The sequence below is a fragment of the Phocoena sinus genome, chromosome 10 (genome assembly GCF_008692025.1).
Source record: "Phocoena sinus isolate mPhoSin1 chromosome 10, mPhoSin1.pri, whole genome shotgun sequence".
NCBI lineage: Eukaryota > Metazoa > Chordata > Mammalia > Artiodactyla > Phocoenidae > Phocoena > Phocoena sinus.
In genome coordinates, this window is record NC_045772.1 from 61,255,876 (window position 1) to 61,280,985 (window position 25,110).

Here is a 25,110-nt window from a genome sequence, read left to right on the forward strand (position 1 = left end):
TGTGCTAAATTACCATGTGCTAGAAGTGAGGGATACATGAGAGTGTTAAGATACGTACTTCTGAACTTAATCTAGTTGGAGAGAGAAAACCCGTACATCAGCATCAGAACCCCCCAGAATCGGCTGCTAAAGTGCATGGCACTAACAAGTGTTTTGTGGGGAAAGGACAGCAGCCTATAACATCCACTTAGGAGGGGGGCAAAGCAACTGAGGCATTAAACTTGTGTCACTCCCAGGATACCTGAGGGCAGGAAGACAGGATAGACATGAGGGTACCTGGCCAAGACACTCTCAATGGATCTACCTCTACCTTTCCTTGGGCCTTTGTCCCCACTTAGAGCATTTTGATGCCCCTCTCTCCTTCAGCTTTGTCTGCTGAGGCCAAGACAGGCCCAGCTTTGTCTGTTGGTTTTGCCTTTCTTCCCAAGACTCTCAGACTTGAACTCCTGCAAGCTATTCTTATCTATTTATAGTACTACACAGTAGGAAGCCAGCAATAGTCTTATCTTCAAATGTTCTCAGGGGAACTACACAAAACAGGGTTTAAGTGATGTATCTTTATTATATTAAAAATTAAATCAAAAGGAAATGTTGCATATAAAACACTGGGGAAAATCATTTAAAATATTTATCGTAAGGGCCAAATCTAAGTTTGGAGGTAGAACAGTCACATGGCTTCTATCAGCAACAGGAGAGCTCCAAGGGGGTCACTGCAGGGAGACAGGCAAGCCATAGGCTACAGGTGCAGCCCCAATAAGATACTTGAGTCGGGGAGCCTGGCGGGCCTGGCTGACATAGTACAGAAGTGGGGCTCCTGGGCCTGCTCCAAGCCAGCCCTGCAGCAAAGCCTCTGTGTAGCGGTCAATGTCACGGTCAGTCACATCCCAGAGGTTACCTAGAAACAGGGGGCTGGGAAAAGAGAAGGAAGAAATACAAAGTGAGGGTCTAAAACAGAACACCTAGGAAAACACGACTGGTGGTGGTGGTGAGTTGAGAGGCATTAAGCCAATGAGGAAATCCCCTGACCCATAGTTCCAGGAGGAAGATAGAGGATGGCAAAGGGTTAAGGGCCCAGGTATGCCAGGGACGTAGGGTGGGAGGAAGGAGGTGGGGCACAAAAGAGGAAGGATTTAGGGTTCAGACCTGGGAAAGCACTTGGGATGGGGACCTAGGATGGACTTTGCCCCTTGAGACTCACCAGCCAGCCATGATATACTTGAGCACGATGCCAGCCCCCTCCAGGTTTCCGTGCACAGCCAGGGCTGCACTGCTGCAGCCAAACAGCAGGGCCACCGCCCGGCAGCTCAGCCGCAGGACAGCCTGCCCATCCAGGAAGCGGGCACCAGCCCCATGCCCTGCATAGCTGAGGCAGAAGGAGGCGAGATGAGAGCCTGACCTAGCAGGGCCAGGCCTCTGCTGTGTCTCCAGAGGTGTCCTGAGCCAGTCAGGGGCTCCAAAGCCCCAGAGCAAACCGTGGTGATACCCACCCTGTGGGACTGTCCCTCCCCCCACCTCCCTGCCATGAGCACTCACATGTACAAGTCATGCTCCGCCAGGGCTGCCTGCACCTGTTCCGGGCTTGGCACCTCCCCGACCACCCCTTTCCAGCCAGCTTCACTACATGGAAAAGGTAGGAGTAAGAAGGGTTATGGGGCAAAGAGGGCAGAAGGAACAGTAGGGAGAACGTGGGCTGCAACATTTGATTCTGGAGAAAAGGACATTTGCCCCTGTCTTGTGCTACCCCTCCCCACCCCGCTTCTTACTCTTCTCCCGCTGACCTGCTAAAATGAGCTCGGAATTGCTCCTCTGTGCTTGACAGGTTATTGTGGGGATTCAGGACGTAGAAGGTACTGCGAGGATCCACGCCTTGGCTCAGCACCGACGAGGCCCCGGACTGATGGGGAGACAGTGGTGATCAGGATCCTGGTCTGGCCCAAGGGCCCAAGCTCCCACAAACTCCAAGCCCCTTTCCACAGCTGATCCATTCCTAAGACCTCCTTCTCTTCCCAGGTTTCTCTACCTTTTCTTGCCCAGTCCCCAATCACCCCCAGTCCCCACTCCCTGAACCCCACACCTCTTTGATGATGGAGTAGCTGAGTAGGAATCTGAAGGAGGGCAGCCGAGTGACAGGCAGGGCCCGGAGGCTGGGCATGCTCTCCCACGGGAGCTTCTGTAGGTCCTGGGCAAAGAGCACTCAGAGGTTACTGTCCTGAGCCAGGGGTACACAGGAGTCAGAAAGGGCATGGCGGCGAGTAGCTACCCACTGCCCACCAGGCGCTGCCCCTCCGGCCCCTGGCTCCTTACCTTGTCCAGCACCAAGACAAGATGCCTACTGCTTGGTACCGTCTGACCCTGTAGACGCTTTACTGCCTCACTCAGGAGCTCTTGGGCTCGTTCTGGCAGGGCTGGGCACAGCCCATAAGCCAGGGCCTGAACGTCCTGTGGGGTGAGGGTACTGGCACCGCTGAGCATGATCTGCAGGGGAACAGTGGTCATTGAGTACCATAGCTCCCATCTCCACCCTCAGTGGCAGGTGGGAAGGTTAAGGCTACCTTCTTCCCCTTCCCTGATTGCTCAACTCACTTTCAGCAGAGTGGGGTCAGGATACTTCCAGCCACATTCCTGCAGCAATTCTTGTAGACGGGAGGCCTCCTGGGCAGGGCCGGGGTCCTCACTGGATGGCAGCAACAGCCTCCGCCAGCAGCCCAGCACATACTTCTCTAGGGAAGTGGTGAGAACCTGAATGCAGAACAGAGCTGTCAGTCAGAGAGGAAGCTGAGTTTCTTTCCCCACAGGCACCGACATGTTGGAGACGAGGAAATGGGTCTTCCAATAAGTGGATGTGCCTTACTTATCCTACTGCCAGTTATAAAAGGCAAGAAGCGAGAAACATTTTTTCATTTGTTGAGACTCTGGGGGAGTATAGATAAGACGATTTGTAGGGGGACTTCCCTGGTGGCGCAACGGTTAAGAATCTGCCTGCCAATGCAGGGGACACGGGTTCGAGCCCTGGTCCGGGAAGATCCCACATGCCATGGAGGAACTAAGCCCATGCGCCAAAACTACTGAGCCCGTCCTGCCACAACTACTGAAGCCCGCGCGCCTACAGCCTGTGCTCTGCAACAAGCCACCGCAACAAGAAGCCCCTACAGCACAACAAAGAGTAGCCCCCGCTTGCAGCAACTAGAGAAAGCCCGCGTGCAGCAATGAAGACCCAACACAGCCAAAAAAAATATATATATATATATCTTTAAAAAAAAGATGATTTGTAATAAATCACTACGTTTTGACAAATACGAACAGGTGGGCAAAAGCTAAAGCCAGGAAGTAAAATGAAAGCTGTGGTCGGGAGGCTGATACTTGGGCTTAACTTCTTTTTTTGTACTTACCTTTAAACATTCCATTGCCATAACCCCTTCCAGTCTCAGACTCTTGTTTAAAGTGCTTCCCAAGTGACATAATTTTTTATTTAGGCCTACACTTCCAGAAAGGACTTGAGGTGGCTCAGCAAGAACCTGGGACCCCTGAGAGAGAAGATATTCCTAGGGCAGGCCGGATCCCACCCCACGCTGGGGACACACACCTCCATCCTACGGTCCAGTTCCAGCCGCCCCGTCCACCATTCCCGCTTGTCAGTACAGCTGCTGTTCTCTTTCTGTTCCTTCTGGATGGCATCAAACTCTTTCAGGGCTGAACTCACAGAAAGCTGAGGGAGATGGGGTTGCAAGAGTTCTGCTTGTCCACGTGACCACCATCTCTCCATCCCCCAGCCACAGCTTGACCAGAAGCCTGCCCCAGCCCAACTTTGCTCCCCGGCCCAGAAAACCTACCTTGTTCTGGGCAGTGGGGATCTGCACAGTGACTGGGGGATTGTCTTTTTCCAGCCGGGTCAGCAGGAGGGTGTCACCCATGGTTCCAGGCTGGAGGGTGGCCAGGGCCAACACACACACGGTCACCCCTGACACACAGGATGTGCCCAGAGTTATTTCAGCTGTTACAAATAATTCCCTTCCCTGTCTTCTGCATGCAATCCCTGTCCATCACTCAAGACAACTCCTAGAAGACTTCCCTGGCCACTGGAGTTCAAAGGTGCTCTCCCTTACCCTAACAGCTCCCTGTAGTCAGAGACCATGTTTTGTATTTATTTGTGTCCCTACAGAAACTAACAACCGCTCCCTCCCACCACTCCCCACATACAGTGAGGCACTCAAATCATTCGTGAACATGTTTCGTGTTAGCATAGGAAGACCCTGGACACCTGAACCTACTTACCCCTAAAGAAAGAAAGACACTGTATTTGCTGGTAACTCAAATTGAGATTCAAAAAAAAAAAAAAAAAAAGAGGGGCTTCCCCGTGGCGCAGTGGTTAGGAATCTGCCTGCCAATGCAGGGGTCACGGGTTCGAGCCCTGGTCTGGGAAGATCCCACATGCCACGGAGCAACTAAGCCCGTGAGCCACAACTACTGAGCCTGCGCGTCTGGAGCCTGTGCTCCGCGACGGGAGAGGCTGCGACAGTGAGAGGCCCGCGCACCGCGATGAAGAGTGGCCCCCGCTCGCCGCAACTGCAGAAAGCCCTCGCACAGAAACGAAGACCCGACACAGCCAAAAATAAATAAATAAATAAATAAATAAATTAATTAAAAAAAAGAAAGACTCCTAGATTTAAGGTATGTCTGTTTGGTGAGAGTTACAAAATGTCTAATCAATGGAAAATTTATGATCCTTCCATAAGGATCATAAACGTGTGTGTGAACTAATGCCTTAAACTCCTTCACCCAACTCTTCCCTAAGAAGATGAATAAAAGAACAGCAGAGGCACTGATGCCTGCCGCCATACCACTGGGGATCAGAGCCAGGCGCTCCTGGAAACTCTCCTTCTCAGGCTGGGGGAAGTGGCCAGATCCCGACGCTCTGAAGGAAAAGAGGCGCTGGATGCGGGCCAGGGGTATGTCTCCAGGCCTCTCCTGGAGGTTCAGCCCCTGCAGCTGCTCTGCTATTTCAAGCGATCCTCGGCGCTTCTGGGCCTTGCTGCAGGCAACACAAGAGGGGGTGAGTTCTGCCTCCTTCAAAGTCTGGACCACTCCCCCCAGTCTGTCCCAGCACAAGCCTTAGGGATGGTGGGCACTCACCTGAGCTGCCTGTGGAGGTGGATGAGCAGCTGGTGGCGACAGGTGATGGAGACAGACTCGGTGACAAGGCAGGCAGTGGCATAGGGATCCCGGTGGCCCAGGCACAAGGCCAGGAGGCGGCAGAGGTGAGCGTAGAGCCCACTAGGAGGGCAGTGACTGACCCCACGGAAAGCAATGCTTAGTGAGTCACAGATGGAATCCAGGATAGAGAGACCTAGAGGGAGGTCAAGACACCGATGAATCCCCGACTTCCTAACTGATAGGAACTTTCCAAGAATGAGCGTCTGTCTCCTCTCCCACGTGGAAAACAGCAGCTACCATTTATGAAGGGCAGTGTGCCAAGTGGGGAGCTATGCAGTTTACATGCACCAACTCTCTCCATCCTCCCCAAATTCCACCTTACAGTTAAGTAAATTGAAGCTCAGAGAGGTGAAGTGACTAGAGTTCAGCTAGTAGACAAAGAGTGCTAGGATTCAAACCCAGGTTCAAAGGCTACCAGATCCAGATGGTCCAAAACCAGAACCAAGGACAGTAATGGAAAGGCACTGGGATCAAGTGATCACACCTTTGTGGTCAGCATACTTACTGACGGCTACGGGGGCCGAGGGGAGTCGGAGCGGAGGACCAAGATCCTTGTCTCTCTCCTTGTCTGGGCCCCGGACGGGCAGCTCTTCTTTGCTGGCATCCCGTCTCAACACCTCACATTCTCCTATGGCTGAATCGAGCCCTGGAGCTGGGGTCTTCCCACCTGGGCAGACAACACGACTTACCTGTAGAGTTCCCTCTTCCTGCCATCCCCTTTGCTCTCCCTTTAGGGTCTGGTCCCAGAGGCAGCAAAAGAACCTTCTTCCTGTTCCATCTTTGGCACCAGTTATTTCTCATGTTTTGGCCCCAGGGCAACCCAAAAAAATCATGGACCTCTATTTTCCACCCTTGCCATCATACCAGAGGCTGAGTCTTCCCCATCAGGGCCCCTGAGGATCTCAAAGCTCATTTCCATCTGCTTGTCAGTCAGTTCCTCCTCAAGGATAGTCCTCATCACCTCGGGGCCCAGCTCCTCACAATGTCCTGATGCCAGCTTCTTGACCCTCCGGCTTCTGCCACTGAGGCCAGGGTGCCCAGGGGCACTGCCTGGGGCGGCCACCGCGTTTGTCTTCACACTTGGGCCCTTCCTGGCTCGGCCCCGGCCCCGGCCACAGCCCCGGGAAGCAGTGCCCCGTCCCTTGGGTCCCTCTGCAAGCCGTGCCCCAACTGAGACAGGGTCTTCCAGGTCACTGTCATCACTGAAGTTCACCTAGGATGGTGGGAAAGGGAGAAGGGCCAAATGACAAGACATTGTCCACCAGCAGGTGGCGCTGTGGAGGCGCCATCATAGAGGCCCTTGGGGAAGATTTAAGAATCAACCTCCCAGGTATTAGGCCACACTCAACCAGGGGCAGTAACCCTGGGCTGTGGAAGGAGGGAGAGGAGGAAGGAAGAGAAGATAAGGAGGATGAAAAGGGAAAGGAACCGTATAGAGTGAAGAAAAGTCCCTTCTGTCTGAAACAAAGATGGACTTGAACTAGGTCTTGCTGTGGAAGACGTAGGGGTCCTGCAGTAACAGGAGAGCTTAAGGTTTCCCACCACCCCCGCCAGCCCTAGGAAGCTATTCCAGAGACACCTGCTCTGCAGAACTCTTCTCCAGGATCACCCCCACTCAACACCAGTACCACCTAGCCACAGTCCCATCTCACCTTGAGGCGTGTCTGGACCCTCTGTTGTACCCTGGGGGCCTTGGGAACCTCAGGCTTGCTCTTTGTAAGGACTTCCTCAAACACGGTGAAGGGGACACGAGGGCCACCCTGCCTGACCCGGCCTGGGGGCTTAGGTGTACAGGGTGGTCCTCCACCTTCCAGACCTTTCAGAGAGGTATTTGAGAGCGGCAGGGTAGCAGAGACCTCTTGCTGGCGTCTTCGTCCACAATGTTTTTGGCTCCAAGGCTTAGAGTGTTCTGAGCCTGCAGGGGTCTTTACTGATGGTGGCTGCCAGCCCCAGGAGCTCGCAAAAAGTCGGGGAGTGCAGCAGCTGAGGCTAGCCAGCTTTGCAAGGGCCTGAACCAAGAGCAGGTTGGCTCGCCAGGGCTCCAGGTGGGGTATCCGAGCCACCACAAACTTTAGCCCCAACTCCAGGATCTTCCCCAGGCTCTTGTTTGACGGCTGGCTCAGCCCCTCCAGTGCCAGCTGTGTGTATGCCTGAGCCGAGATCTCATCGAAGAGGCCCAGGACAGGAGAGGGGGGTGCTTTGTGATTCAGGGAAGCTTGTAGAGCTTGGGTGAGGCGCTCACTGGCTGCGGGGCAACACTTCAGCACAACCTGCAGCAGATCCAGGCCCTGGGCCTGATGGCCCGTGGCCAGCCTCGCGCCCGCTGTGATCAACACCCAGCGCAGACAGACTGCTGAGAGGACAGGGCTGGCACAGAGTGAGCAGTCACAAGTGGGCAAATGGGTCAGGAAGCCAGGGCTGGGCTGGGGCTTTGTTTTCAGGATCGGGGAGGAGTTAGTAGAAGGTGCTACAGGGCCAGGCTCCTTGGCCACGGTGGCCACCAGCTCCAGGTCAGGGCCTCTTAGAACAAGCTCTTCCTCTGGAAGCTCTGGAGGATGGGGCACCCAGGCCCGCTGCTTCCCCTTCTGCAAGTGGACCTTCTTCACAGAGTCTGGGTGTTGCGCTAGTCCGACAAACTCTGAGGGAAGAGTGGAAAAAGAATTACAAAACTGGGAGAAATGATACCAGTGTGTCGTGAGCTACCTCAGCGGCCAACGACCTATGTTATTTACTTACTAACTGTTCATATATGTTACTGTACTAACATACTAAATATTAGCATCCTTACTATTTTTTCGATAAAACCCTAACATTTTCTGCCCTTCTAACAATGCATCAGCACAGCCCACAGAGCCCCCAAATCTGCAGCTCAGAAGGCTGCATGGCTCAGGCCAGAAGGCCGGCACCCAGAGGCCCAAGTCTTAATCCTGTCTCTGGCCCCTGAGTAGCCCCATGATCCTGGCCTCAAACATTGAATTTCTCAATTTTCTGAGTTTACAAATGAAAGAACTCTACATTCCCAACTCAACTTCCCAGGATTTTGTGTGGATCCAATGAAATACTACAGGTAAAAGTGGTTGATAAGGAAAAAAAAAAGCACCATAAATACAATATTTTATTATTAGCTTAAACCCTTCTGAGGATGCTACATTTGTGCTGCCCCATACAGTAGCCACATGTGCGGCTACTGAACACAGAAAGTGTGGCGAGTACCTAAGGCACTGAATATTCAATTTTATTTAAATTAAAATATATTAGTGCTGGGAATTCCCTGGCAGTCCAGTGGTTAGGACTCAGTGCTTTCACTGCAGGGGCCCGGATTCAGTCCCTGCTCCAGGAACTAAGATCCCGCAAGCTGCATGGCACAGGCAAAAAAAAAAAAAAACCAAAAACAGAAAAACAACAACAAACAATATACATATATGTCTATACATGTGTGTGTGTATATACATATATATACACACACATATACATATATATGTATATATTTGTGTGTGTGTGTGTATTATATATATATAAGCACTGAAAACTAGAAGCAGGTAAGGTAGTCCTGGACAGCCCATCTGAAGGAGGGACACCAATGGTCTGACTGAAGTGAAGGGAGCTTTGCCCTGGGACAGAAGTTAGTCTGATTTAGGAGAGAACCTAGCCTTGACATGTGAAGCTGTGTTGCAGTGCGTGCATCACTCTCACTGCCGCCCACGGGCGGAGGGGCCGGGCTGCTCACCTGTGCAAGACTCGAGCAAGAACAGAACCTGCTGCAGGTCCGACTGACAGAGGTCGATGTCATTGCGCGCCAGCTCCAGCTCCCCCTTCAGCACCAGGAACAGGGCACATCTGGTCGGGAGAGAAGATGACGACCCATTAGTGGAATCCTTTGTTTTCCTGGAGAGTCTTTTTTTTAAAAATAAATTTATGTATTTATTTGTTTGCTTGTATTTTTGGCTGTGTTGGGTCTTTGCTGCCGTGCGCCGGCTTCCTCTAGTTGCAGTGAGCAGGGGCTACTCTTCGTTGCGGTGCACAGGCTTCTCATCGTCATGGCTTCTCTTATTGCGGAGCACGGGTTCTAGGCACGCAGGCTTCAGTAGTTGTGGTATGTGGGCTCAGTAGTTGTGGCTCGCGGGCTCTAGAGCGCAGGCTCAGTGGTTGTGATGCACGGGCTTAGTTGCCCCGCGGCATGTGGGATCTTCCTGGACCAGGGCTCGAACCCATGTCCCTTGTAGTGGCAGGCAGATTCTTAACCACTGCACCACCAAGGGAGCCCTCCTAGAGAGTCTTTCTGCCCCTTTCCCAGGTAGAGCCATCACAGTCTTTTCCAGTGTCCAGAAGGCCTTTAATTCCTAAGGCTGACTTCAGGCACTCCCTGACGAAAACCCTCTACACTCATCTCTCAAACCAACTCACCCTCGTGCATGAGGACAGGATTTCCCAGACCGAACTCCTCACCAAAAGGATCCTCCAGACGAAGAGATTTAGGGAAACATTGTATACTAGATCTCCCTTCTGGAGACTGATAATGTGTGTTAGCATACTGGAGGACATGGTAAGTCCTATAGGAAATGAGAACATCTAATCTTGATTAACTCAGCATTTCCCACTTGTTTGCCATGGAATGCATTCTTCCACCAACCCGTCCAAATATAACATGTTAATCTGTGGAATAGTTTGGGAACCCACGGTCAAGGTCGTAGGCCCTCAGGTTTGGGAATCGGCATCCTCTTGGGCCCTGTACTCACTGGCGCGGTATCTGCAGCTTTGTTGTAAGTTTCAGGGCCTCCAAGCAAAAGGCTTTGGCTTCGCTCACACTACCCAGGTGGACCAGGCGGGAGACCAGCTTCTCCGAGCAGCTTAGCACCTCGGTAAGAACCTGCCATTTTTGTACCAGATTTTCACCTGTAGCAAAGGAGAGAGACGAGACCACCATCATGTGGAACCAGGACCCGTAGCCTGGGTCCTCTGCAGACACAACTGCCAGCCCCGCCACCTAGCCTGTTCCTTCCACGTCAGCTCTCCTCCTCGCACTTACCGTAGTCCAGAAATGGTGTCTCCACAGCTGTCTTCTGAGCCGAGAGCACATCGCTGCCCATGAGCAGGAGGACGATGCTTCGGAGGAGCTTGTGGGCGTCGATGAGCGCTATCTCAGGTGTCTGCCAGCCTGTGCAAGCGTGGGGGAAGGTGGGAGTGACAAGAAGGGAGATGATGTGGCCAGAACTTCCACCACCTTCAAACAGTGAGAAAGCAAATGCGAAGCATGCTCTCACCCTCTCCCTCCACACTTAAGGCAGACAGAGCTAATCAATCACAGAACTCTCTCCCCCGAGGCTACATGGAGTCTCAGAACCCTTGTCAGTGTCGTGTTCAGGGCAGTCACTGAGCAGTCAATTAGAGTCAGCAAGCAAACTGAAACTCATCTGCTATCCCAGGCCTGCTCTGGGCAGCTTCTAGGTAGGCTCATCCACGCAGCTGGACAGCAGAGGGGACGAGGGCAGAGAAGAGCTGACAGCGGACAAACCACACAAACCACACAAGGAGGGCCATCCACCCTCTTCTTTCACCTTGGGCACAGAGCTGCTCCCACAGGGAGGCCGAGAGGCTGCCTGATGAGAGGCTCAGGTAGACTGCCACAAGCTGCAAGGCCTGGACGCGCAGCAGGTACCAGGCCTTGGATGGCCTCTGGAGGGCAGGGTCCCGAAGCACAGACAGCAGCAGAGAGGCACCCTCAGCCACCTGGGGGGAGGGGGCAGGGGCGGAGGAGAGCAGTGAGTGAGGCAGGATCAGAAATTCAGAGCTCAAGGTGCCCCTACGGATCACGTAGCCCAGTCCCCTGCTTTTCAGATGATAAAAGCTGGAGAGCAAACTAGAGCCTGAAAGGGCAGAAGACTCAGCCAAGTCACATAGCTAGTGTGTGAGAAAGCCCAGCCTTTTGGATCCCACTGGATTTCCAGTCGAGGGCGCCAGTGTCATCCCAGTTTCTAGTCACTGGACAGACTTTCCCCCTTGCCCCAGAGGGAGCTGGAAAAGGATGAAAAGGATGGAATGGCTCCTAGAGAAGCACACGTGGACGATCCACGGGAAAGGGCAAGGCAAGATGTTTCTGCTCCTCGGGGCCACGAACATTCTCCCCAGCTCCAGGGAAGCCTCAGGAGCCAGACAGATTCTCTGGAGAATCCTAAAATCCTTCCCATACCCAAGACCTACGGGGATCAAGAAAGTGAGAAGCACCTTCTGGCAAGCACAGTAGAGTTGACTTCGCAGGAGGTCACAGGTCAGGGAAAGGAGCAGGCATGTATCTGTGGTGCGATCCAGAAGCTTCAGACTTGATTCTGCCTCTTCCAGGTACAACTGAGGAAGCAATCGGGGGTGCGTGAGCATGCTGGTGAGGAGAGGCAGCCAGACTCTTCAAATTAAAGCGGATTAAAGCATTTGCAAGCAAAATGTTGACCTTGTCCAATTAAATATTAAATTATTTCAAATATTATAGTCTACGTAGGAATTATTCTCTCACTCACTAAAATGCTCATTTAGTACCTTTCCGTTAACCACTAAGCTAGAGAGACAAAGCTGGATAAGCTGTAAGCAGGGCCTTCCATCCAATAGCTTGCAATGTCGGGGGGGGGGGGTGCGTGGGCACCCAGGACCCAGGGAAAGTGGTTGATTTTACCCTTGAAGAAGGGGACATATAAAATGCGTTATGAAGGAGACAATTGAGCTAGACCTTGAAAAGAAAGTACGGGTTTGCTGAAGGAAAAAAAAGTTGGGGCGAGGGTGCATTTAGGGTGAAGGGTCTACCACAACCAAAGACAGCGGGGTATGTATGAGGAATATAAAGTAAGTGGTACAGATTAGCATAAAGTTCATGGTGTGGAGCGGCGAGACAAAGAGTGAACCAGAATATAGAAGGTGTGCGATCCAGAGTAAAGGATCTGGACAGTATCCCTCAGGTAGCGGAGAAGCCAATGTAATCCTTTAAGCAGGAAAGAGATAAGATCAGATCTGTGCCTAACATGATCCCGCTAGTAGCCGGAGTGGAAAAGGGAGGAACTGGAGGCCTGGAGACCAGTTAGGATACATTGTTAACAGCCCTAAGTGAACAAGAAGCATCAACTGGGACAACAGAAATGGCTGGGAAACCCCGGATTAGCAGCGTATTGCCAGTGCAGACTAGGTAAGACTAAATGAACGGTTGGTTTGGCAGTGAGACGGAGAAAGATGCCTCCTCTTCCCCAGCTGCGTCCCAACCACTCCACACTTTACCATCCTTCAGCCAAACGTGGCGCGGAAGGCAGAGAAGCCACTCCTTCAGTAGCCTACCTTCTCAGAGGAGAGCTGGGTCACCGAAGCCAGGTCCCCCCGCAGCCCCAGGCTAGCGCGGCTGGGCACTCACCTGGGCGTAGCTGGGACAGCCGAGTTTCAGGAGGAGCTGGGTGACGTGGCAGGAGGAGCCGGCTGCCTTTGCGTGGTCCTCCAGTCTCTGGGAGACGATCCGTATGAGCAGGAAGACCTCCAGAGCTCGCAGGGGCTGGGAGGCCAGGAGCAGCACATTTACCCAGCTCGCGCTCAAGCCTTCATTTCTAGCCCCTCCTCTCCAGCCCTTTGGGACCTTGGTCTGACCTGAGGGCCTGGCTGGAATGTGGCCACCCAGACAGAGCAACCACTGGCCATCCTCAGGGAGCCGGAGAGGAGAGCAGCGAGGGCGTCTGCAAACCCTCCTACCCCCTCACTTGTTTTAAAGCCCACACGCCAGTTGTCTTCAATAACCAGGATTTCCTGAGCGTTTGCTATGTGCCAGGCACTGTGCCAGCTCACTTTATTTTCATAGCAACTCTAACCCTAATTTTACAGATGAGGAAACTAATAGGTTAACATATGTTAAGCTGCTTGTCTAAGTTCACATAACACGTATGTGGTAGAGCCGAGACTCAAATCTAGGGCTCAGGCAGCCTCCCAGGCTCCTCCTGCTAGGAATATGACCTAATGCCCACAGTAACAAAGATTCTCTATGCGCAACGTCCTTTTTCAGAGGTTCCTAATATGGGGTCCAGGGAAGAGCTTCAGGGAGTCCTTGAAACCTGACATTGCATGTAAAAATGTAAAATTGTATCTGTACGCATTTATGTATTTTTTCTGAGTATACAGGTCTCAAATTATCTGATAATTACCAATAATTATGGCTAACGTTTGAGTATTCCGTTTACACACACCATCTTTCACGCATTATCTCACTGAATGCTAACAAGGCTATGAGTTAGTAGTATTATTACCCTCATTTTAGAAATAAGGAAATGGGCTTGGAAGGTTAAGCAACTTGTTTAAGGCCATGTACTAGTAAACGCTGGAGCCTGGATTTAACTCAGGGAGACTGGTGACACAGCCCACACTGGATGACATGACTTCTCAGCAAGGACACAGGCCAAAGAAGGTGAAGGAGCTGGGTTTCTGGCCCGTGTCAACGCCCTGCCCCGTTACCTTTGCCACCAGCTGATAGAGGGCCGCTAGGATCTGTAGGGAGGCTGCTGTCTGCTGCAGGCACCGCACAGCGGGGGCCTGCCCCTTTGTAAGCACCTCCTTCCACAGGGCCAGGGCTTGGTCCAGGCATGTGGACTGAGCTGTAAGTCAGAAGAAAGGGACCAGCCATTCTCTCAGTGTGGGCATCTGGGGAAAGGTGGTCCTCTTCCCCATAATGGCCTCTGCCCTTGTGCCCACCTTCCATTCCACAGGGCAGCCTCCCTCACACCTGGGGCACCCATAGGAAGCCACAGAGGAGGCCCCATCCCACCACACTACGTTCACGGCCCTCACCAGCATCTGCAGCCAGGTTGAAGGCAATGTTACTGTATAGGAAACGATCTTCCTGGAGTTTATCTTCATAGTTCAGGTCATTGACTTCAAACTCCTCCAGGTTACGAGGGGCCTGGGCCCTCCGATCCCGCTCAATACCCTGGATGGGGCGACCAGGGTGAAAACACGGTTGTCACGAGCTTACTGGGGCCCAGGGAAAATAAACCCTGTATCCAGTCCTGCTCAACCCCACAGCAACCATGCTCACCTCCTGCATTTTGGCCTCCAGGGTACAGATGTAGAGCCACAGCAGGGCCTGTGCTTTATCATCCAGAAGCCGATCCTCGGCCTGGGCCTCGGGCCTCACAGACTCCAGAAGCTGCAGGGCTTCCCAGATGGCATCCAAGGCAGAGCTATAGGGAGAAGACGCACTTAAGCCAGGCTACTGTGAGTGCCTGCCACACTGTCCTGGGAAGGGCCTTCTGCAGCACAGCTGGCCTCATCCTTTGAATTGAGTTCCCATGACCACAAACTCAAGGGAGTGCTCAGGGACGTGGAGAGGGAAACGACGGGCTCCAGGAAGGGTAAGAGGAGCTAGGGCAAGAAGCAAGAGTGGCCTTCCCAGGCCTTCCTCCTCACCAGTCGGTCTGCTGGGCAAAGTCGTGATAGCAGAGCACCTGAGCCAGTTCCACCAGGTGAGTGGCTCGGGCCCAGGCCCCGGCCGGAGTTTCCTCGGGGCTCAGCTCCAGCAGGTCGCAGATGACATTGAAACGTTCCTGCCCCGTGTTGGCCCGCACCGCCTTGTAGGTCCGCAGCTCCTCCCTGAGCAGGACGGCCACGGTCTCTGGGTCCCAGCCGCTCAGGCTGTCTCGCAGCGTCCTGAGACAGGGCAGGCTCAGCACTGGGGAGCCCATGAAGCACAGCGCCTCTGCCCCAGGCCAAGGAGTCCCCGCCTCAGCTTGCTGAGAGCTCAGTTTCCAGTGGTGAAAGCAAGAGCAATTGCCTGTCACCGCTGTCCCCCCAACTACCCAGCACAGTGGCTGGCACACAGTCGGCACTCAATCCATAATGATGAATGGAGGAAACAGTGCCTTTTTCAGACATGAGGATGAATGTGACCATGAGTGCCAAAGCAGCCCTCTCCAGGGGATAAAAATGGTTGTCCCCCTCCCCACCAACTCACTTCAGCTGTAGCTCCTTGTCTCCGGCTCTGGCTGCATCCATCTTGACCCGGACCCAGAAGGTGACTGGCTCAGTCATGTGTTTGGGGCCACAGGGCCGCAGGGCTGCCAGCCACAAAGTCACCATCTTGCAGCCCTGGGCCTGTTTACCCAGTTTCTTCAAACTCTCTACGTGCAGCCGGAAGCATCTGTGCAACTGACCAGAGGAAGAAAACAGACCAAACTGGAGAGAGGAAGCAAGGAGTCTGTACCATGGTGGAGGATGTGTGTGCTCAGGGTCCTCCTGCCCCCAACCCCGCCCCACAGACACCTAAGAACTAAATATCTGGGTGCTCTCAACCTGAGGCTTCGACCCATCCCACCCATATACCCGTCACCCACACCCCTGCAAACCTGCTCCTTCTTTTTTTTTTTTTTTTTTTGTTAGAAGATGTTGGGGGTTAGGAGTTTATTAATTTATTTATTTTTGCTGTGTTGGGTCTTCGTTTCTTGTGCGAGGGCTTTCTCTAGTTGTGGCAAGCGGGGGCCACTCTTCATCGCGGTGCGCGGGAGGCTCAGTAGCTGTGGCTCACGGGCCCAGTTGCTCCGCGGCATGTGGGATCTTCCCAGACTGGGGCTCGAACCCGTGTCCCCTGCATTAGCAGGCAGACTCTCAACCACTGCGCCACCAGGGAAGCCCCTCCTGACCCTTCTCAGCAAATCACCACCTTCTCCTGAGTTAGAAAGGCGAGACCATCTTGGCCTCTTCCTTCTCCCTCCCTCACACCAGTCACTTTCCAGGTTAATCCTTGACTTCTTGCACTCACCCACTTCTTTCCATCCCTTGGGAAGCTGTTTCAGTTCAGACGCCCACCCTTTCCTGCCTGGGCTGCTAGAGCCGCCTGGGTGCCTGGTGTTGTCCTTTCCTTCTGTTTATTCGCCACAGTGATGCCGAGAAGCCCAAGATACCAATCCGATACCAGGCCTCCACTTAAATCGAGAGGCTCATCAAACGAAACCCAAGGCCCTCTATGACCCGTCTTGCCAACCCATCATTTCATGGGTATTCCTGCTTTATGACAGTGGTTCTCACTCTGGTTGCCCAAAGGACCACGTAGAGGAACTTTAAGAAAAATATCCAGATGCCTGGGCTCCAGTGCCAGAGATTCTGAAGCAATTAGCTTAGGACAGGCTTTAGAATTTTTTTTTTTTTTAGTTCACTCAGGTGATTCTAATGTCTAGTCAGGTTGAAAACCACTGGCCCAGGACAAGGCTAAATATAAAAAGTGAATCCAAAAAAAAAAAAGTAAATATGAAGGCGTGGTGAGATTAAAAAAAAATAAAGTGAATGAATCAAAAACATTAAATAACAGTACAGGTGAGGTCCGGGAAACACTGCCCCAGGTACTGCTGCCAACATGCAGCTCCTAACTCTCTACTCCAAGGCAGGGTCCTGGCCAGGCCCTTTCATGCTACTTGAGCCCCCTCCTCCCTTCAATATAACCTCCCTCCTGCCCTCATACCTTCTCAGGAGGCACCTCAGGATAGGTGTCCGGCTTTGCCAAGCCCAGGTGCTGACAGAGGGGCTCGGAGATGGCACAGGCCTCGGCATAAAGCTTGTGACTATAGAAGTTGTAGGCCAGGTTACTGGTGTAAGAGGCTGCAGGGGAGAGAGAGGACAGCTGACTGCAGGAATGGTTCCACTGCCCTCTGCTGTTGGAGGGGCAGAAGAGAGATGCTAAACCTGTGGTCAGCTCAGCAGTCCCCAGATCAGCCAGGAACCCCCATCGCTAGGGAATGAGAACGGGACAGCTCTCCCCTTCATGCTTCAAGTCAGCCCATGCCCTCCATTCCAGGAAGGTAACCCCACACCAGCCAGCCTCTCTGCACTTGTTTTACAAGAGCCAAGTCCTCATTCCCACACAGGGCCTGTCTCTCCTCACATGCCAATCTCTGTCTTCATCTTGCTCCAAAGGTCAGCATTTTGGGGGAAACGCTCTGGCCTATCCTTTACTTCCCTCTCCTTCCCTCATTCCACTGAAGCCACAGTAGCCTCCCTGCTAGCCCTTGAACACGCCAGCCCCTCTCCTGCTGTAGAGCCTTGACACTGGCTGTTTCCTCTGCCAGGGGACGTCCCTTCCCAGTTTTCCACATGGTCAATTCCCTCACACCCTCCAGGCTGTGCTCATGTCACCCTCTCCAAGAGGCCTACTCGGACCACCTTTTTTTTTTTTTTTTTTTTTTTGGCCACGTGGCATGTGGGATCTTAGTTCCCCAACCGGGGATTTGAACCCGCACCGCCTGCACTGAAAGCGTGGAATTCCAACGACTGGACCGCCAGGGAAGTCCCTGACCACCTGTTTAAATGGTAATTTGCCCCCCCTCACCTGCCCTGACCTCCTAATTCCCTTTCTTATCCTGCTCTACTTTTCTTTTCCCTCCATATTTCTGATCACTTTCTAACATGTTGTACTTCAATTATTCTACTGTTTATGGTCTTTCTCCCCCAACCAGAATGTGGCTTCATGAGAGCAGAGATCTTTGTTTTATTTACTGACATATCTAAGTACTCAGAACAGTGCTTAGCACATAGTAGTTACTCAATAAATATTCACTGAATGAATACAATTTTCCTAAGTTCTAGTTTAGGCAGCTTCTTGGCTATCGATGTAGATGGCTGGGAGAAAATAAAGTAGGTCTTCAATATCAATACTCTGTGGGAAGAATTTTCATACTATTAACTTTTGTGACTCCTGATGACCTGTGGCCAGGTTCAACCTGATAATATGAATATGAAAAACGCTCCAAAACCTTCTAGTGACTGCACTCATTAGGTTTATATAATTCAAACTAAAGGGCTATGGTTTTTGCAAAACTGAGGGGGAAATTTATTATGAAATACAAAACAGGTAAAACTAATTGATGCTGTTAGGATAGTTAGTGGTTACTGTTGGGGTGTGGGGACCAGAAGGGGGCACAAAGAGGGGTTTTTTCAGGTGTCTATGTCATGCTCTGTTACTTGACCTAGATGTTGGTTACAAACCAAGCTCACTTTGTAAAAATCCATCAAGCTGTCTGCTTATGATCTTAGTATTTTCCTGTATGTATATTTCAATAAAAAGGGTGGGGAGAAATATTCATGCCTGTTGGTTAATATATACATATACATAGTATATATACGTATAGTAGATATACACAGTATATCTCTAGAGGGATACATAAGAAATTGACCATATTAGCTGCCTCTGCAGAGTGGGACTTGGGTGACTAGGATTAATCACAGTAGAGGGACTTTTCGCTGTACGCCCTTTTGTGCAATTTGTATTTTGAATCATGTGAATGTTCTACCTGGTTTAAAAAAAATTAAGTTATAAATGTTCTACATTTTCATGAAACAAATACCAAGTCAGATTTCAAAGCCAATGAGAAAAAAATTCACATCTGCTATGATAAATGAGCCTCATCACTTCTCTCCTGCTGTTAAATACAGAGATCCTTATAAATATCTTTCTCACTGCCTCCCTAAGCCATAGGGAGGTCCCACAGAACTATCCAGCTACTGCTACTTGCCTGCCTAACAAGCGATGACCCTCCCAAGAACCCTGTATCTGGGCCCTAGGACACTAACCAGTCATCCCCAGGTAGTCAGTCAGCTCTCGGCCTGACAGGCCCTGTAAGGCCTCCATCATCCAAACAACAGTAGATTTGCAACTTTCCACTAGCTGGGCCAGGTCAGCCAAATCACCTTCCTGAAGGGACAAAAAAGGTGAGAGGAAACATAATAGGTCTAAGGTGATGTCCACCCCACCTCATGCCCAAAGCCAAAGCAACCCCAAAGCTCTACTGAGGGCAGTCAAGCAACTCCAGACCCTAGGACCTGTCCAGGTTTTTTGATTCCAGATGGTACCTGACAGCCTTGGGCAAAGTCATAAACCACCGTAGTGTAGAGGTGAAGTCCCTGAAAGTGCATCTGAACCAAAGCCTGCAGTTGCTTGGAGGAGTCCCCACGGACCTGAGGAAGGAAGGGGAAGCTTGGTTTGAGGGACAGGGAGCTCCAAGCTGAAGACTGGCCCAGAGCCCTGGAGAGCTGAGACAGCCGGGGAGTAGGAAGAAGGACATCAGGATGGGCCACTGCCCTCTCAGCGTATACGAGGCTGCTTGCTGGCTGGCAGGCATGGTCCAGAGAGCAGCTTACCAAGGCGGGAGCCAGGGCTTCCAGATCTTACCAAAGACCCTAGCCCGATGGAGTCCACAGAACCACATTCCCACCCTACCTCTAGGTCCTTAACTCACGCCATCCTGCAGCTGCCGGATGAGGCAACAGTAGCTGCCAAGAAAAGCAGAGAGGCCCAGAATGGCATCAGGTCCATAGTGCCCCTTGGTGCCTCGCTCCAGGACTGAGAGGAAGAACTGGCAGCTGTCACACAATGCCCGCAGTGCGGGGGACGGTGCCTCCATGCTGTTTTTCAGGACAGCTGATGCCTTGATCAGAAGCTTGGCCACTGCCTGGGGTCCTCCCTCGCCAACCTGCTGAAGTTCAACTGCTATCTGGCAAAGCTGGAGGCTGGGGGCCAGACTGGTGTTCCTCAGGTAATCGTAGGCCTTCTGCACTGCCCTGGTGGCTCTGGCGTGGTGGTGGCCCCAGCAGAGGCGACGGCAGTGCTCCAGGGTGAGCTCCAAGAGACAGAGGGCCCTCTGCGGGGAAAGAGGACCAGGAGAGCCCCCTCCCTCTCCCACCAGAGCTCTGATCACATGCCTGGAGAGCAGGTCACCTAGGAAATCAGCGTCTGCTTCATGCAGACCATGCCCACTGCCTTCAAATAGCTGATTGGCAGCTACCACTCGACAGGCTGTGGGAGAAGCAAAGTGGGGAACCTCACAAGGGGTACTTTCATCCTCCAAGAGTACTAGAAAGCTCAAGGCCTTTAGCCGAGCTGACAATGCAGCTTGCCGCTCCACCAGGGCTTCTGCCCCCTTCCAAAGCAGAGAAAAGCTGCCCCGAGCCACAGCCTCATAGTCCTGGGGAGCAGCTTGTCGAGAACACTGCACCAAGCAGGTATGGAGGGGCTGAGCGACTCGGAGTGTGGCCTCTGGGATTCCCTGTGCAGCAGTGTTCCGCAGAAAGATGAAGAGAATTCGTTCCAGGTAGAGAGGTGGGCGCTGGGGTGTAGACATCAAGTAGCCATCGCAAGCCACCTCTGCCAGCTCCAGCAGGCTCCCCAGGTGCCTAGGGCAAGCCAGCTTGACAGTCAGCTGCTGGTTGCAAGCCCTCAGGATGGCATCACAAGCTTGCCTCCTCTCGGCATCAGATCGGCAGCTGGGAGAATCAGCTGGAAGCTTGGACAGGAATTCCTAGGAGGAGAAGATGTGAATGAGGCTACCAAAGGAGAAAAAAAAGATAGGGAAAGGAACTAGAAATGAGATTGCTCAAGAGTGGATCTCCTACTAATCTGTCTCTTCAAATAAGTCAAAAAGCAAAACAGCTCAGCTTGGTAAGCCAGGTGCATCCACAGCCAGACAGCACTCCCACCTTCAAGTCAGGCAGCAGCTCTTCAGCCTCCTTTGGACTTCTTAGCAGAGTCCCAAAGTTGACTCCTTTGAAGCTCCTCATGGTGCCGCGGGACTAGAGGAAAGAAAACGGATTAGGGAAGGCGGAGAAGATTTGTAAAGGAGCTAAATGAAGGGCGGGAGAAGGGCTTGAAGGCCGCGGAAGGCGGGGGGTGGGGGTGGGGGCAAAAAATCCCATCAGAAATCCTATCGGAAAAACATACATGCCAAGACGCCGGGCTCCCGTTATAAACCGACGCTTCTGCTATTCCTTCCTCCCAGCCTATCCCCAGCCTCACTACCCGTCCCACCAACCAACGCCCCACACCGGAGGCCTCCACCGAGCTCTTCAGCACCACCAGGGCGTCCCGAAGTCTCCCGACCCTACCTCGTAGAGACGCCCGGCCTCTTCCTCAAGTCAGCGCTGGGGCGCCATTCACCTCGGCGCATACATACGTTCAGGAGTACCTCCAGGCCTTCCGTCCCAGAGATAGTTCTTCCCAGAGGCAGGACTTACCCACTAGACTGAGTACTCCGCAAGGATCCAAAATGTATCCTTCGTTTTCCGCGCCAGCCCCTCCTTTCAAATATGCCCAGCGACCAATCAGTGAGAGCTACGTAACGTCGGCGGGCCGCGAGGCGCGCTGGGAGTTGTAGTTTACTCGCCGCGCTGCGTCCTCACGTGACGCCGGCCGGCGGGGTCTAGCCGCTATCAGGGCTAAAGCCTTTTGGGAGTGCGGATTTTTCCACATTTTCTAGTCGGGGCCGACTTCCTCAGCTACGTGTAGCTTAGCTGCTGTTGTGAAGGCCAGTCCCCTGCCTCCTTCTCCTCCCCTTTATCTTCAGAGCTCGGAAAGAGTTTAAATTTGCAGACAAGGGAAATAGGTTAGATAACAAAAAGAACTTACTTGGAAACTCGCGGTTTGGGTTACTAGGAAAAAAGGGTATAGCCTTTCATGGAATTCTTTAAAAATATAGTTTTCCGGGGCCACTGACATGAGTACTGTGGCGACTTCCAGCTCTCTCTGCCTTCCAGCCTTGCTCCCTGCATCAGTTGGATTGTTTGAGGAAGACAGAGGATCTTCTTGATGGGGGATGGAGGGTAGAGGGGTGGGGTGGAAGCTGTGAGTTACGACGGGAAACTCATTCACTGGGATATTTCGCAGTTTTTAATGGCTTATATTCGGTAAGTACTAACTACTTCCCCAAACATACACCTTCACTTGGCTCTGCTTCTCTTCCCTTCCTCCAAAGAATTCAGTTCACAACTTTGGGTCTTCCAGTTAGCTTTTCCCTGATGAACTCTATTCACTCATCCTTCTCTTTTATTGGTTTTCTTCATCATCATCAACCTCTTTTAGGAGCTGAGAATCTAGCAGGGAAGACTATTTAAAAACAAGCAACAAAAAAAAAGCAATGACGAAGAATCTCAGCGTTGTAATGGTAATATTGCTGCAGGGGCTGAATGTGTATGATACATCAGTTCTCTCAGTACTCATTTCGTCTTGCTTACACCTTAGCAGTCAGTGCTTTGACAGTGTTCTAGGACTTTTTCCCTATGTATATCTACTTGATTCTCCTCAAGGGCAGAAAACATCCTTTTTTTTTTATTTTAAAGAAGATGTTGGGGGTAGGAGTTTATTAATTTAATTATTTATTTTTGCTGTGTTGGGTCTTCGTTTCTGTGCGAGAGCTTTCTCTAGTTGTGGCAAGCGAGGGCCACTCTTCATCGCGGTGCTCGGGCCTCTCACTATCGCAGCCTCTCTTGTTGCAGAGCACAGGCTCCAGATGCGCAGGCTTAGTAGTTGTGGCTCACGGGCCTAGTTGCTCCGCGGTATGTGGGATCCTCCCAGACCAGGGCTTGAACCCGTGTCCCCTGCATTAGCAGGCAGATTCTCAACCACTGTGCCACCAGGGAAGCCCTAAAACATCCTTTTTTTATGCGTGTTCTACTTCTAACAAGAAGGAAGTTCTATAGAGATCAAAAAGTGCTGACAAGGCACTTCCCTGGTGGACCAGTGGGTAAGACTCCTCACTCCCAATGCAGGGTGCCCAGGTTCGATCCCTGGTGGGAGAACTAGATCCCGCATGCATGCTGCGACTAAGAGTCTGCATAAGGCAACTAAAGATCCCGCATGCGGCAGCAAAGATATGCCACAACTAAGACCCGGTGCAGCCAAAATTAATTAATTAAATGGTCCACATTAAAAAAAAAAAAAAAAAAAAAGAACTATGATAAAACTGAAAAAAGAAAGTGCTGACCAATGTGAATTTGAGTCACATAATTCAATCCCTCACTTGAATCCCTGATGTTTACAAAGAGACAGTACAGGACAGTGAAAAGAGCTTTCAACTTGAGTTTGGACAGAGGAGCCAGGTTCTAGTCCCAGCTGAATTTATTATTAATCTGTGAAATGGGGTAGTAACATCTAGCCTCACTCCCTGCCAGGGATTCTGCCAGCCTCAACTAGAACAGATATGAAATGCTTTCCAAAGGCCCAATGAGGCTTCGCAGCCGTTAAAAGGTGTGTTTTATATATAATGACATATGAAGATGCCAGAGATACATGAATGATTGTTATAGTCTTCCTGTGGATTTCAATCGTTTTAAAAAGAGAAAACCAAGATATACTTTTATGTAAAAAACAAGATATACTTTTATGTAAAAAACAAGTTGCAACATGAAAGCTATGATTCATTTTTATTAAAAAGCATTCTATGCACTAGACTATAAACATTTAACAGTGGTATGAAGAGCAGGCTTAAGGGAGCCTATCATTTTTTATATTTTATATTTCTATATGTATTTGTAATATATTTATACATCAATATAAATATATGTATTTTAACATTATATACACATGTATTTACATTCACATATTTATATTAAATATATATTTCTGTATTTGCATTTGACTCTTTTACAATGAGCCCATATTACTTTATTGTTAAAAATAATTATTGGGCTTCCCTGGTGGCACAGTGGTTGAGAGTCCCCCTGCCGATGCAGGGGACACGGGTTCGTGCCCCGGTCCGGGAAAATCCCACATGCCGGCGGAGTGGCTGGGCCCGTGAGCCATGGCCGCTGAGCCTGCGCGTCTGGAGCCTGTGCTCCGCAACGGGAGAGGCTGCAACAGTGAGAGGCCCGCGTATCGCAAAAAAAAAAAAAAAAAAAAAATTATTAAAGCAAATGTGACATATTTTTATAACATTAGGTCTGATCCCAAGCATGACAAACTTTTGTTTGTCTAATAATTCTATTCTCTGGTTCTGTGGGGAAGTGGTGGCAAAAAATAATAAAAGCAACAAGGAGAACCACAGGATTGGGGTTAGGGAAAGTGTGTTGGGGAGTGGAACCTAGACCCAGCCAAAGGGTCATGGCTATTCACCGGGGGTAGCCATTCCTCTCCCTGAGCAGGGACTGAATTTCCAGGAAGAGGTCATTCTCCAGCCTCAGAACGCAGTACTGTCCTCATGACCCAGTCCTCCTGCCTTCTTGTCCATTGGCTCCTGGTTCTTTGGGCTGTTTCTGTTCTCCTCAGGATCACTTAAATGCTCCAAATAAAATAATTATATATCCAGCTGGATGGAAAGTCAGAAAATCAGGAGCCTCTCTTAGTGAAAGATGGTGGTGTGTATCAAGTCTGACACCAAGCTGACCTTCCCACTTGAGGAAGAGGAAATGAGTTCAAGTGGAATACACTGACACCCTCCTCAGCTGCTCACATACCCCAAAGTAGAAGGCTTCTCAGATAGCTTGATCCTGCTCTCTGGGCCAGGACCAAGGATAAACACTGCTGGGAATCACCCAACCTCTGGGATGGGTTGGAAAGTTCTACACCCCATTACAGTCCCATCCACTCATCCTCACACCCAAATCTGGCTAGGCTCAGCTGGATTGAAAAAGGTAAACAATAAAATATGAAAGCAAACACTTATGTAGTACTTACACTGGGGGCCAACTGCTGCTCTAAGTGCTTAATTTAATCCTCACATGAGCCCTAGGACTAGAAACCACACCATCATCCCCATTTTATAGATGAGGAAACTGAGGCACAAAGTTGAACCCGGGCAGTCAGGCTCTGACTCCATGCTCTTCACCAGTTCCCTCTGCTGCCTCTCAGCAAGGCATCACAAGCAGCGTTTTGCAGGCAGCACGCGCCTGGAGAAGCAATCCCTCATTTGCCCCATATGGGTAAATATCCAAAGGTGGACCAGGTGGCCACGGCTAAGTGCTCCCACACTCTTGCCCTTCTCCAGGGACAGGGCTCGGGAGGAGGGAAGAGGGCTAGAGGGGGAAAGGCAGGTAGGTGAAGACCCAGGGGACAGAGTCAGTACATGCCATATAGAAGGGGTACTGCGCAGACAGCAGGAGGCAAGGTTTGGCCTTGGCTTTGCCATCCACTTGCTACAT

General features: G+C 51.4%; 1 protein-coding gene across 4 annotated transcripts; it reads right to left on the minus strand.

The window, feature by feature from the left end:
* Positions 1-528: 528 nt before the first annotated feature.
* ESPL1 (extra spindle pole bodies like 1, separase) lies at positions 529-21,268 on the minus strand. Of its 4 annotated transcripts, none has more exons than XM_032645472.1 (31): positions 21,085-21,226; positions 20,680-20,772; positions 19,443-20,501; positions 19,057-19,161; positions 18,778-18,898; positions 16,673-16,809; positions 15,173-15,366; positions 14,629-14,868; positions 14,258-14,402; positions 14,011-14,149; positions 13,678-13,817; positions 12,596-12,730; positions 11,434-11,553; positions 10,767-10,938; positions 10,238-10,366; positions 9,948-10,104; positions 8,939-9,048; positions 6,864-7,849; positions 6,193-6,424; positions 5,717-5,878; positions 5,131-5,344; positions 4,839-5,029; positions 3,831-3,958; positions 3,584-3,706; positions 2,584-2,739; positions 2,305-2,475; positions 2,075-2,179; positions 1,779-1,894; positions 1,534-1,617; positions 1,199-1,363; positions 529-909 (listed from the first exon to the last, which is right to left on the minus strand). In XM_032645472.1, the coding sequence occupies exons 2-31, from the start codon at positions 20,758-20,760 to the stop codon at positions 708-710; spliced, it is 6,219 nt and encodes a 2,072-aa protein (XP_032501363.1). In that variant the 5' UTR covers positions 20,761-20,772; positions 21,085-21,226; the 3' UTR covers positions 529-707. The 4 variants fall into 4 exon arrangements, with proteins under 4 accessions (XP_032501363.1, XP_032501361.1, XP_032501362.1 ...); XM_032645471.1 differs by having other exon boundaries at positions 708-909; positions 6,076-6,424; positions 21,214-21,268; XM_032645468.1 differs by having other exon boundaries at positions 708-909; positions 6,076-6,424.
* Between the last annotated feature and the right edge of the window lie 3,842 nt (positions 21,269-25,110).